Raw genomic sequence first — 14,380 nt, forward strand, 5'->3', positions numbered from 1 at the left:
TAATGCAAAAATCACAAACTTTCTAGAGAATTATGCACAAAAACACTACTATCATGGGGCATATCACCATTCTCACTATTCTCCATTCTCTCAATATTCTATCTATTCTTGCTATTACTGCTCTAATTTTGGCCCTCACCAGTTTCCATTGTGTCTCTAATTCCCCCTATTTACATCCAGCCATTCTACTACTGCTAGAATACAGCGCTGACCTTTCTTCTGTTTAAAAACTGCTTCATGAATAAAATCCAAGTCATTTGTCTGGCCCTTAGGCCCTCTGTGACCCAACTCCAACAGGATTTGCCAAATTTATCTTCTATGCCCTCACTCCTCTTCCATCTTACATCCTGTGTAAGCACACCTCTGAGACGTTAATCTTGCTATTTCCTGTTCTGTAACCACTTTTCCCACTTCTGTCTAAATCCTTTCCTTTCATCAAAACCGAAGTCAAAACCTATCCTCCTCAATGAAATCATCTCTGATTTTTCCAGCTATAAGTGATATCTCCCATTTCCTAATCCCCTTAACATTTTATCTTTATGTTTTATGATGTGGGTCAGTTTTTATTTTGTGCCATATATACACATTTATATATATATATATAAATATTTTTTTCTTAGACCAGAAGCTCTTTGGTCTTCCCATGGTCCTATTCATTTTGTATTTCCCACAAGGTCTATTAAAGTATCCTGCACAAAATTTGTTGAACAAATAAATACCTTGGTACCAAATACTGCATTTGTATGAACTTGGTTATGGGTGCTATCAGCATATGCATAACTGCAGACTTGGGGGAGACTCTCAGAAGAAGCATCATGTTTAAATATTATCAATAACAAAACTTTTACTTTAAAATATTTCTATTAAAAATTTAAAACTGACATAGAAGTGGCTTAATAAAAATAAAACAAGTAGAAGAGTCTGCAACATAGTCTTAGGGAAAATAACATGTTTTATCAACAGCAACTACAAGTCACTGAGATATGTTAATGTTCACCAATGTTTACCAAGAGCTGGGGGGTAAAAGGGTTTTTTTTTTTTTCATTCATTTTACTAAAGCTGATATCTACTTAATTAGAAGATGAGGAGGGCAGATCATGGGCTGTACTGAATGGAGGATCTAAGACAGAAATGCACTGATAAACATACAGAACTTTCCAAACTATAATTATTTACATTTAAACCTCAATGCACTCAGTGCCTTTTTCTGAACAAGCCCCTGTCTGGCCATTTATTAACATTAAAATTTTAGTCTAATTTGTTTTACTATAAGCTTAACATGATACTTGGTATAATGTACTTAAAAAAGCTTCTAAGACATAAACCATTTGGCACTGTACAAACATTTATTGAAACTAATGGATCTTAATAGGACAGATGCTGAGATCAATTACCTGCTTTTGACCAAGATGGCTACCTTTTAAAAGTCGACCTTCAAGGGAAAAATTATTAAAGTGTACCCAAAAAGGTAATTTAAACTAGAGATTGATGTAATTGCAAGAGTAATAATAGAAGTATAAAGTTATTTTAAAATAAAATTAAAACTATGAAGCTTTGTTCTGTTCTCCTCTAAAATAGCATGAAAAAAATGCTAGTTAAGATTTCTTGACTTTGGTATACCATGTATATGCAACTGTCTACCAGACAGCTCTATCTGAATGTCCCACAATCATTTCAGAATGAACATATCTGAAATCTAACATCATCATCATCATCATCTCATCCCTCCAACTTGCTTATCTACCTATATTATTTTTTTAAGATTTTATTTATTTATTTTTAGAGAGGGAAGAGAGGGAGATAGAGAGAGAGAGAGAGAAACATCAATGTGCGGTTGCTGGGGGTCATGGCCTGCAACCCAGGCATGTATCCTGACTGGGAATCGAACCTGAGACACTTTGGTTTGCAGCCCGCGCTCAATCCACTGAGCTATGCCAGCCAGGGCTTATCTACCTATATTCTTTATCCAGTTAATGGAATAGCTCTTCACTCATGTGCCCAAGTCAGAAAGAAACATGGGAATTATTTCTCTGTCTCTCCCTTTTTCTATACATACATCAACTACCTAGTCTTCACAACTACCTAGTCTTGTAGATTCTATCTTCCAAATATTTCTTACATTGATTCTCTGCTCTCCAGATGCCAATGTCAATGTTTCCCATTCCCAATGCCAATGTCAATGCCTTAGATCAGGCCTCTAACCTCTCTTGCTTGGATTGTTATATAGCCTTCTCACTGGTCTCCTTGCCTGAGATCACTCTCTATATCCACCCAACTTCTAATTAAGTAATTTTTCTAAAAAGCAAATCTGATGTCATTCCTTATTCAGTATTCTTCACTGGATAAAATAATTTGCATGGTATAGCAGGTCCTTTATGGCCTGCCCCTATTTATTATTCACTCATTCACTTTGTTCATTCTTCAAGTAGTTACTGAGTCTGCTTTGTGCCAGGCACTGCTGTAGGTGTTAGAAATGCAATGGTAAACAGACAAAAGTCTCATCTCTTAGCATTTGCCACTCTTCTTCAACCCTTCCTCTCCACCATTTCCAAGTATCCCTGGCCTTCAAGAAATAGTGAGCTATTTGCAATCTACTAAAGATGCCTCATTCTTTCATACAAACTTCTACTCATCCTTCAAGTCTCAATTTAGATGCAACTTCCTCTCTCAAGACCTCCATGAATTGCCTGTCTACTTTATGAATATTCATATTTTGTTTGCATTTCTATCTTTCCTCTGGCAGTAAGTTTCTTGAGCATAGGGATAATATCTTTGGACACGTAGTTTTCAAATGCAATGTCTTTATTAAATGAAATGAGTAAATAAAATGGCAACGCTTTCCTCAATTATTAATTATACTATTGATCAAATAACTTTTTCTTGATCTCTCAAGAATTACAGGCAAAGTAATAAGTAAAAGTTTATACAAGCATCTGGTATTCCCAATTATTACACGAGAGGATTTTCAGAGCCCCATATAAATGTGAGCCTTGGAGGTTTTGTCATCTTTCTGCTTGACATTTATTTCAGCATAAGTTTACTTCATGATGGGAGCTGAGCACTCTGTCCTGGGTGCAGTCCCATAATTAAAAGTGCAAAGTAGTAAATATTTCAACACATACAGTATAGCAACAACCACAGATTTTATGAAAAGGATATTACACCACTACAGAGATTCTTTGCTATCTTACAGAGAGAATCTAAAATGATGCGCCTTGCATACTAATATATTATGAATACATGTTTTTTATCTCAATATGTATATAATTTCCTAGATACAAAGTCAGCCCTGAAATATTTTAAGAACTGTATTAAGAGACTCAGCCTCTCGCTAAGCACAGTACTCTTTGAGAAAAAATGCTATGTGATTTCTTCATTCATTCATTAAACATATGTCCAAATGTAAGTCAGGATAACATTAAAAATTAATTCCAAAAGCAAAAATAGGAAGATATTTGTAAACCAACTACATCCCAGTTAAACAGGTTGGAACACCAATGGTGATGTGAGGGGGTGGCCATCTGTCAGTACATAAAGAACTTTGTTTTTACACACAAAGGCATTGCTCAACCCACATCTGCCTCCTGTAGCCGAATTCTAGCCTCGCTGGGACAACTCCCACTGAAATATATGGGCATAAAGAACATGGAAATGAATTTTTAAAAAGCCAGTTGTTTGTTCCATGGGCTTTGTTTGATATATTAAACAATCAGGACAGAATTGAGTCCACTTTTCTACTTTTATTTATTTTTAAAAAGAGAAGAGGGAGTTTAAAACAAAAGAATTTGAGTAGGTGTTAGAAGCTCAGATTTCTCATCTTGTATAATCTTATAAAATTCACTTAAATTTGAATAGTTTTTTTCCTCCTGACAAGGTCTTCTTCTCATCTAACTTCCCAAATCATAACTTGGAAGGCACATTATAGTTCCCACCGTCTCTTGAAAGCCTTTCCTTATTACTTCAGCTCATTCCTGTTCTCTTCCCACTCTAAAATTTAGAAATTTAACACTGTTTTGTATTGGTTTTTAGTAGCTTTGTGTCCTTTAGTCTTGCACAAATTGTACATTTTCTTCACAAGAGCAAAACAATATTATTTTCATTCCAAAGTTTTTAGTTTTCTTTCATGAGTCATCAATTCTACTCCTCACTTTTTTAAATTAAACAGACTGAACATAGCCCTGGCTATTGTGGCTCAGTGGACTGAGTGCCGGTCTGCAAACCAAAAGGTTACTGGTTTGATTCCCAATCAGGGCGTATGACTGGGTTATAGGCCAGGTCCCCAGTTGGGGGCATGCGAGAGGCAACCAATAGATGTATCTCTCACACATGGATGTTTTCTCTCCCTGTCTTTCTCCTTCCCTTCCCATCTAAAAGTATATAAATAAAAATCTTTAAAAAAACAGACTGAACACAAAGAGATGGCAATATAATCAATACTGTAATTGATAATTATTCATTGAAGATCTGATCCTCTGATGTTCTCAGTTTCTACTAAGCTAAAATGGATTGGTTCTAACCAAGAAGTTATTTACACAACATGAGCATCACATTGGAGTCAGGATCTGATTACCAGAATACAGCCATAAGAAATTCCTAAATAGTCTGCACTCCAGCATCAAAGTTTCTTACAATACTTACTCACCCTGCTCTGTATCTGAGATTTTGAAAAAGGCCACACCAGCATAGTGAATAGGAATACATATCCTAGATCCTGACTGCAAATGTTTCCATACCAAATTCTTTTCATCACTGGCTGTTACCTTGTAAGTCAGGCAAATTACCTAACTTGCAATATTTTTCCTGTGCAAATGAGAATAATAGTGTCAACGTGATATGGTTGCTGTGAGAATTAATAAATTACTACATGCAAATGGCTTAGGATAGTGCCTGACATGTGTTCAATTAATTTTAGCTATTATTATCATTCTAAAATATAAAATGTCCAATTATAAAAGGTTTAATAGCTTTCTTTATGAAAATGCAAGAAAATAATCTAAATTTTTTCTGTTAGAATGAACAATTTCTTCTTTAACCTACCAACAAATACAAATACCTCAATCCCTACTCACAGCCAAGTCTGATTGACTTAATCCTTCTCATTTGTGAATCACCAATTCTATTCCTTGCTGTTTTAAAAAATAGATTCAACTCCTAGGAAGTTATAAGGCTGAATCTATGTGCCAGTCACATGTAAGTGGACACACACACACTTTTTACAAAAATTCCTTTATGTTACATACATTAATTCTATTTTACAGATGAAAACACTGAGGCTTAGAGAGGTCAAACGTCTTAACCAAGGTTGTATAGTTAGTAAGTGTCTAAACCAAGAATGGGATCAAAATCTACTAATTTCAGGCTCCACTTCCTTTCTACAATGCCTCACACTACTTGCCTGAAATATCCTTTGCCCCTTAACACCTACACATAATTTATAGCAGAGCACAACGCAGAGAGGTATTTCCTCATAGTTCACCATATGTTCTTGCCCAAACACATAGTCCTACAGCTTCTCCTTTCTGTTCCTCTAGTCTCAGGTCAACTTAACTTCCTTTCTGGTAGTAAGAAATGCAGTGCTCAGCTCCCATGTTGTCCTTCTAAAGACTTCTTTTATGTATAGGCTTAGAAGTAAACACTTTTTCCATCTTTCCTGAAGTGCTCAAGGTAAATGTGTTTGCAGAATCTTATCCTAATATTAGTAGTGAACATGCCATAGGACACCAGAATGAAAAAAAATCTCATCTTTTAAAATGGTAAGAAATGTGAACCTTGTGAATATAACTTGCATAGGCATGTTTTGGGGGAGAAAAGGAAGCAATGTGAACAACTACTACGTTCTCAACCTCAAATAACAGAGTGATGAACAGTTTTCTCATTATAAAAGCCATATGGCAAGATGATAAGGACACTGGGCTTGGAAGTGGAAGACCTAAGGTGGAATACTTTCTCTGCCACTTACGATCTTTGTGACTTAACAACCTACATAAAGAGTTGTAGCCCTGACTGGTGTGGCTCAGCTGGTTAGAGCATTGTTCTATAACTGAAACGTGGCTGGTTCAATTCTGGGTTGGAGCACAGGCCTGGGTTGTGGGTTAGATCCCCAGTCCGGGTATGTACGACCCTGGTCCGGGTGTGTACAATCCCCAGTCAAGGAGCATATGGGAGAGAGCCAGTCACTATTTCTCACATCAGTGTTTCTCTCTCTCCCTCTCTCTCTTTTTAAAAGCAATGTAAAAAATGTCTTTGGGTGAGGATAATAAATAAATAAATAGGAGTCATTATGAGGATTATGACAAATAACTATGTAGCATAACAAGCATCATAAATTTATTTTTGTTGCACTTGAAATTATAAATTTCTTAATCAAGTTCACTTCTATATTGTAGTGAACTTCACTTTTGAATATAGATCACTTCACTTTTGAAGTACAATATGATACCGTATTATATAATAGTACACTATGATTTATAAAGAATACAAAAAATCTGCTAAGTATAAGAAAACTCCTCTGCCATGGAGCTAAAATTTCCTTCAAAAATATTCCTTCATTAAGCCAATAATATTACTTTGAAATTAAAGCAAACCAGAATTTATTAAGTGATATGTGCTAGGAAATTTACATGCATTCTACTCATATAACTTCACAACAAGCTTGAGAACCTGAGGCTCAGAGAAATGAAATCACTGGCCAAAGACACACAGCTCCTAAATTACAGCAAATCTTGGATCCACACCCAGGTTAGATTGATTCTAAAGCTTGTGTTCTCTTCTTCACATAACATTGTCTCTTAGCTTTTTGAATTGGGTCCACAAATTTCATTTGAATTTTTGTAGACCCCAATTCAAAAAGCTACATGCCTCACACAAGGTCAAAGAAAAATTACTTCCAGTGTAGGAGAAGTACCCCCAAAATTCTCATATTTGGGGATACTGTTTTACTAGTTTAAGTCACCTTCAAATAACATACTATTTTAAAGGCAATTTTCAAACAATTCCTGCTAATCTAGTTTTGGTCGCCAAAAATATGCTGATACATAAGAGTGAAACCAGTCTTTTTCCACTAGTTAGGAAACTATGTTAATTAAGAAATTAATATATTAATCAAGTGTAAGCCTTAGATGTGCAAAGAAACAGTTCTAGAATTTTGATAAGAGGAAAAATAAATCAAAGAATTATTTCCTGTAACTCCAATGGAATGTTAATAAACAGGATTGTTTCCACTGGAAATGCCTAAAACTTACTGCTCCCAGAAAGATTGCTTCCTCAATAATTTTTGTCCATGAAACTTAGAGAAGCTATCACAAAGCAAAATTCATGGCCCAGGTGTTTCTGAAGAACTAAATCTGTAAATTAGAAGCCTTGTAATCTTGACATTAACTATAATATAATATATAAAATGAAAGAATAAAAGTATATGCAATATTTTGTAAGTCTTCCTCTTTATTTAAACCAGTCTGGTGCTTGAGAGCAGGAGCCTTATTTTCCTTGATCATATAAAATGAACTTCAATCCGCTGCTGCTTACCTGTTGCAGAGTACGCTCAGGGCTCCATGTGGACTACATTTGCATGGCAGACAAAGCCCAGAAGTGTGATTCAGGTAGAAGCCCTCCTTGCAGGTTTCACAGTGAAGCCCCTGATAACTTGGCTTACACTCACACTGCCCTGTGGTCTGGTTGCAGCGATTCACATCCACGCTTCCAACCACAGAGCAATTACATGCATATTCTGCAAAGGAGAGAAGGAAAGACATTATTAACTAAGATTTAATGTTTTCTTAATAAAATGAACTCTATTTTTCTTAAGTATTCATGACAACTTTGTAAGGATGGATAAAATAAATTCTAGTCCAAATTCACTTTCTACCCTACTTAGTTTATTTAAATTGGGAAATATATACAGTAAAGTACATGAAACTATGTATCATTCATAATTATAAAACATTCTCACTTTCATTTCCGGTACTCTTCATCTTCTAGCTCTTTGACCCTACAATTTTATGTGTGTGGGTCTGTACATTATTAGTTTTTCTGGATTGGAAATCTCCAAAAGCAGGGCCTATGCTTGTCTACATGGCGCTGAGAGCAAGTGGGAAATGACAACATGTTAAATAATAAATAATCCCATTGTATAACTGCAAAAGCCTAGGGCCCCAATGGTTAACTGTGTTAACTTACATAGATCAGACAAGACTGTTCCTCAACTGAAATCATAAGTTAATATGTTCTTCCCAGGAAGAAATTAATGGAGAATCGAAACTTTAAGGCGAAGAAATAATTAGATAAGTCCCAGATGAGAAAGTTTACTAGATCATCCCAATCAATGGATAAAACCAATCACAATTTGAATCTCTTTTCCAAATTAAAGGGTTTAGAAAATAAACATTTTTTTAAAAAGTTTTTATATCACTTCCCCAGATTCCACATTCACATTACTCACACTACGGAGGCTTTTCCTACCTGAATGTGTATTCAGGGGGATATAGGTACATTTTCATTCTAACTGAAAAAATCAGGAAGAAAAGCTAGTAAAACAGTCTCCTAAATCATTTGAATGCCCCCTCATTATCAAATTGTAAGTGTGTGTGTGTAACTTAAATGACTATTCAGACCTAGAAAATTGTCATATAAAATAGGGCACAGGGTACTGGATATTAAGTTCCTAATTTCTTTTTTTTTTAAAGATTTATCTATTTATTTTTAGAGAGGGAAGGGAGGGAGAGAGAGAGAGAAACATCCATGTGCGGTTGCTGGGGGCTATGGCCTGCAACCCAGGCATGTGCCCTGGCTGGGAATTGAACCTGTGATACTTTGGTTCGCAGCCCACCTTCAATCCACTGAGCTATGCCAGCCAGGCCCCTAATTTCTTTTAAAAAAGAAGAGGGATAGAAGGGGGAAGAGTTTGACTTGGATGATTTCCATGCCCATTCCAGCTACATATTTGATGATTAGGATCCAGCCTTCAATTTTTCTCTCCTTCCTCCAGCTGGCCTTCCATGGCAGTGAAAAGCCAGGCAGGAAAAAGTAAAGAAACCCCAGCTGCTGCCAGCCCCAGCTGAGAGGCCTGACTGAGGAAGAGGTTAGGAGGTTACCATTGGAGATGTGGACCTCTGGCCGTGTTGGTGATCCTCAGCCCACCTCATTTCTTGGGGCTCATACTAAAAGCAGCCTCTGATGAGACCTTACTGTCCTACAGTCAATGGAGGATGAAATTCATTCTCCTCTAGTAAAATCACTTAGGAAATGGAAAGCAGTATTGTAATAAACATTTTTTTAGATACATTTCAAACAATTCTTTAGATGAAAACATTTAGGAGTCCTTGGCTTTGGACTTTTAATGCAGGTGCATTTACCGTTTAGTTAAGATTTAGTTTGTGTTATTATTACTCATTTTATCAGGAAAAAAAAGCATCTTCAGCATAGGTTGACAGAGTATTAACATAGGACTCTGCAAACATTTGTAAAAGCTTGCAGTTAAAATCAACTGCAGACAAAACAAAACCTTGCACATATTGTATAGGAACAGCCCCATTCCAAGATAGGCATGAACTTAGGTTTGAAAAGTCCAGAGAAATCTATGATACAAATTGTACTTCTGAATAGAAAAGGCACTGTGTAAGATGGCATTATTTGGATAAAAGTTTAGCTTGAAAAAAAATAATCTTTAATGTAATTTTGGATGATTTCCTAAAAGTTACTAGATAACCACAAATCCAGAGTATTAAGAGGAAAGTTTTAAAACAATTTGTTTCTCTATTCTAGAAAATAAACCTGCAAATTTTTGTACGCCATCACAAGCATCTTATTCACACAAGTCAAAACAAAGAATTCCATAAAGGTATTCCCACTTGGCCAACTCTATACCAACACTGTACCTCCTAAATTTCTTCAGTTCCTAATCTTTGGTGTCAGCTTCTCTCCCTGCTCCTCCCACCTCTTCTAATTTGTAAATTTACCAAATGAATAAATATATTGTATATGGGTGTGTCAAATATGGGTATTATTTCTTTTTTTTATAAGATCTTTTTTTTAGATTTTATTTATTTATTTTTAGAGAGGGGAGGGAGGGAGATAGGGAGACAGAAACATCAATGTGCGGTTGCTGGGGGTCATGGCCTGCAACCCAGGCATGTGCCCTGACTGGGAATCGAACCTACAACACTTTGGTTCACAGCCCGCACTCAATCCACTGAGCTACGCCAGCCAGGGCGGGTATTATTTCATGTATGTGTTGAAACCCAGAAGAGAGTTCAGATTTCTTCAGCCCAAAGCATCAGAAAGGAATCAGCTTCCCATCTCAATCACTATTCTTATTTTTATTGGGCTATGTAAGCATGACATTTCTTTGACAGAGTTACATGCTTTCACATTATTTCTACTGTGTGTGTGTTTACGTGTGTGTGGTTTTTGTAAATGAGGAAGCCATGTTTAGTGGTCTGTAAACCTGCCAATGAGAACTTCATGGCAAGACCTTCACTCCACCAGAAATGACCAGAATGCTTAAAATAACATTTTTCTGGTTCCCAAATCTGGGACCAGCCATTCATATAGTAACTTGGCTAGGCCTGTAAGTTGTGTGGGGTGGAGTCTCTGGGGATCTCCAAGGCAGGTCAGTGTTAGCCAGGTTAATGGAGTCTCAGAAATGACACCAGCTTGCCAGCTCTGTATGGGGAGGGTTGAGAAAAGGGACAATGGCCTCTGTTCGTCTTGATGCCAGACACTTCCAGCTCTCCCTATATACCACTGGCGCCTTTCAGTTGCCACCCCAGTGCTGCAGCCCAGAGGGAATGAGTCTGAGTAGGTGAGTCAGTGTGTGGGTTCTTTAAGAGGAACTGTTTTGGGCTCCAGCAGTTTCTTCCATTGACTCAATCCCCACTGGTTTTTGCAGCCAGAAGTTGTGGGGACTTATCTTCCTGACACTGGAACCCTGGGCTTGGGGGGGGGGGGACCTGGTGTGGGGCTGGGACTCCTCACTCGCTAGATAGCTCTTCTGAATTTTTACCTACCACACATGAGTGAGGGACCAGCCTGTTCTGCATCTGTGCCCCTCCTACTAGTCTGCATGGATGTGGTTTCTTTAATTCTGTAGTTGTCAGACTTCCATTCAACTGGATTTCTGTTGGTTCTGAGTGATGGTTGTTCCATATTTTAGTTGTAATTTTGATGTGGTTGTGCAAAGAGGTGAGCCATGTCTGCCCATGCCACCATCTTAACCAGAAGTCCCATTAGTTATTTCTATGAAACTAATTCAAACTCTTCATTATCCCCTGAACACATTCTTTCTAGTCTCATCTCTGAACATTTTGTTCATTCTGTCCCTCTTGAAATGTTCTCTCATCTCCATATATTGAAACCTATCCCCTACTTCAAGAATCTGCTGAAACTTACGCCTCTATACACTCTAACTCTATTGCCTTTCGCGTGAACCCATAACATCTACTACTTGTAACTCATATGACAATAATTTGAAGAGGCAGTAAAGTGATGATTAAGGGCTGTAGAGGCAAACAGCTGCAGTTTAAATCAAGCTCGTTCACTTACTAATTTTATGACCTCAAGCAAGTTAGCTAACCTTGTACTTTTCTCTTATATAAAAAAGGCATAATATGATGCCTATAATACTTATCCCCAACAAATAAGCTGAAAGTAGTTCAGAGTGCTGCAAAAATTAACAGAATCACTGGCAGAAAGGGATACCTAGTGAAATAACATAATTCAGATGTCAGGTTCATAGGCCACACAGCCTTTATTATACCCTTTAGACAAGATCTGTTCAATAAAAGCCTAGGATTAGACTTATTACCATGGCAGTTTTGAAACTGTTTAAAAATAGAAATATAAAGACCTGAGGAAAAGACAATAAATTTATGTTTTTCTCTGAGAATTTGAACTTATGGGACAATTTTGATATAAAGGTATCCAAAGTAATCACTAAATTTAAATTTAAAGTTATAGGCCATCTAATTAGGGAATAAAATGGTATCCTACATATTCCTGGCTCTATACATTACCAATATGGGTTCCTACAAATACAATGACAAAAACAGAAAGGTTTAGGATGTGGTTACAGAGAAGATGAAAAAAGAGTATTTACTGGTACTAATCAGCCTAACAGCAGTGGGGTGAATGGCACGTACTTCAGCAACACAGACCACTCTAGTGCAAGGAAGGGGGCTGATGTATCAAGACAAAAATACACTATCATGTTAGCACTGCTCTCCAAATTACTCAGAGGAAAAGAGGCCAAAGCCAAGCCCAGAAACATGTGTATCTTTCCTGTTTGGAGGACAGAATCCAAGGCCCCTATTCCAGTGATCAACCTCAAATGAAATGACTCCAGTTAAATAAATAGAATGAGCAACAGTAATAAATGTAAATCACCATTTAGTTGTGTCAGGAAACCTGCTAGCTTGTAAGTAGAGTAAAATCTAAGAGCCTTCACAGTTCTTGACATTCATATGGAACCAGATAGGAGTTAATGTAGAAACAATGCAATTTACTAGGAAGCTAGCAAAATGAAAAGAAAGAAATATTTCAACTATGAGAAGCAGTGGGAAGGACCAATAGCCAAAGAAAAGAGATGATGTGCTGATTTTTTAATGAGGTAGGATCATAGGCACCGGAGCAGCACCAAAGAGTCTGCAATATGACTAATGGGTAGCAATGGGAACGAAACAACATGAGCAGGACTCGGAAAGGTAATCACTGACAATGTCTGAATAAAATGCCAGAAGCTCATTTGGTTGCCTAAGAGTTAACATGGAATAAATTCTGCCATTTCAGTAGTAGGTTTCCTTTCAATGCCCTATAATTCTTAGCAAACTCTGTAAGGAAATAGAAAAGAATGTTAATGTTAGAAAGTAAATGTCAGCAGAGAGACTGCAACCTTTGGCAATGTTTTTTCTTTTTGTTTGGCTTCTGAAGACCAATGAAACACAGTGATTTGAACCCTGAAGAAGAATAAAAAACAAAAATCTGGTGCCAAACTGTTTGAAAATAGACATATAAAGACCCAAAGAAAAGACAATAAATTTCTGTTTGTGGGATGGGTTTGATGTAAAAGTAGCCAAAGTAATCTTTGCATTCAAATTAAACACTGCAGTCCCAACTGGTGTGGCTCAGTGGGTTAGGCATCATCCCGCAAACCGAAAGGTCACCAGTTTGAATCCTGGTCAGGGCATGTGCCTGGGTTGCAGGCACACAAGAGGGATTTTTAGATGGTTCTCTCACTCTCTTTCTCCTTCCCTTCCCCCTCCTGTAAACATAAATAAATAAAATCTATAAATCAAACATTGTACTTTTTCAAACATTCCCTATGAAGGGCCAAGAAATGAACATTTTCAGCACTTAAAAAAGAATAGAGTAATTTTGTTTAGAAGTTTCATAAGTCCCCCCCATCCACCCCATGCACAAACACCTGCCCTGGTAAGAGATTATCTCCTTGAGCATACAAAAGACCTTTAGGAACCTTTCATACATCTGGTAGGCTTCTCTCTGTGTCTAGCCATTACACCATCTTATGTCCCTGCTCCATAAAAAGTCCATTATATCTTGTAGAAAACATTAATTGCATTTTAGTACTTGCAGCTACTTTGATGAGAATAAGTTATTTTAGAAAAATATTAACTTGATAGTATGTCCTCATTAATGTGCCCTTGCTCTCTCCATACCTCTTTCTGGAGTCTTTTCTGGGTGCTGTAATTAACTCTGATGTCTGGAGACTCAAGCAGTTTGGTACAATAGTATGTTAGTCTTTCGCAGATAAGAAAGAACCATAAATGAAAGAAAGGAAAAATTTGAATAATAAAATGAAAAAATTATATCCTCAGTCAATTCATGATGCAAATCTTATTGAACAAATAAATGTAAATTGATAACAGCACTGTTGCTGAACTAAAATGATTACAAAATAAGTATTGCATAGATACTGGAAAAATACTTATAAATATAACTAACACAGACCACTCACAAGAATCTAGGTCAGGAATATAGCCTGGAATTCTAACTATAGCCTCTTGCAAAATAGTGGAAATACCTTTGCAAAATTCAATTTCTAACTTTTTCATTCCTTCAATAGTTATTTCGCTCTTGCCATAGCAAGTATGGCTCAGTTGGTTGGGGCATCATCCTATAAACCAAAAGGTCATGGGTTTGATTCTGGTCAGGACACATGCCTGGGTTGCTGGTTTGGTCCTCAGTCCAGGCACATGCAAGAGGCAATCAACTGATGTTCTTATTCACACCGATGTTTCCCTCTCTCTCTCACTCCTTTCCCCTCTCTCTAAAATCAATAATTTAAAAAATCTTGAAGCAATGATTTCACTTTTATTTTTCAATATCTTCAGATATTGAAAAAATAAAAATACTGCTCCATCCTATTCTA

At 36.8% G+C, this 14,380-nt stretch overlaps 1 protein-coding gene across 1 annotated transcript in view; it reads right to left on the bottom strand.

The window, feature by feature from the left end:
- Nucleotides 1-14,380, bottom strand: part of MEGF9 (multiple EGF like domains 9) — an 89,906-nt gene that overhangs the window by 36,715 nt on the left and 38,811 nt on the right. The window contains exon 2 of the mRNA XM_045840257.1: nt 7,525-7,726. Within this exon, the coding sequence (XP_045696213.1) occupies nt 7,525-7,726 (202 nt within the window). The remainder of the gene's footprint in view (nt 1-7,524; nt 7,727-14,380) is intronic.

The sequence above is a fragment of the Phyllostomus hastatus genome, unplaced genomic scaffold (genome assembly GCF_019186645.2).
Source record: "Phyllostomus hastatus isolate PE091 unplaced genomic scaffold, TTU_PhHast_1.1 phas_contig_34, whole genome shotgun sequence".
In the NCBI taxonomy this organism is placed as follows: domain Eukaryota; kingdom Metazoa; phylum Chordata; class Mammalia; order Chiroptera; family Phyllostomidae; genus Phyllostomus; species Phyllostomus hastatus.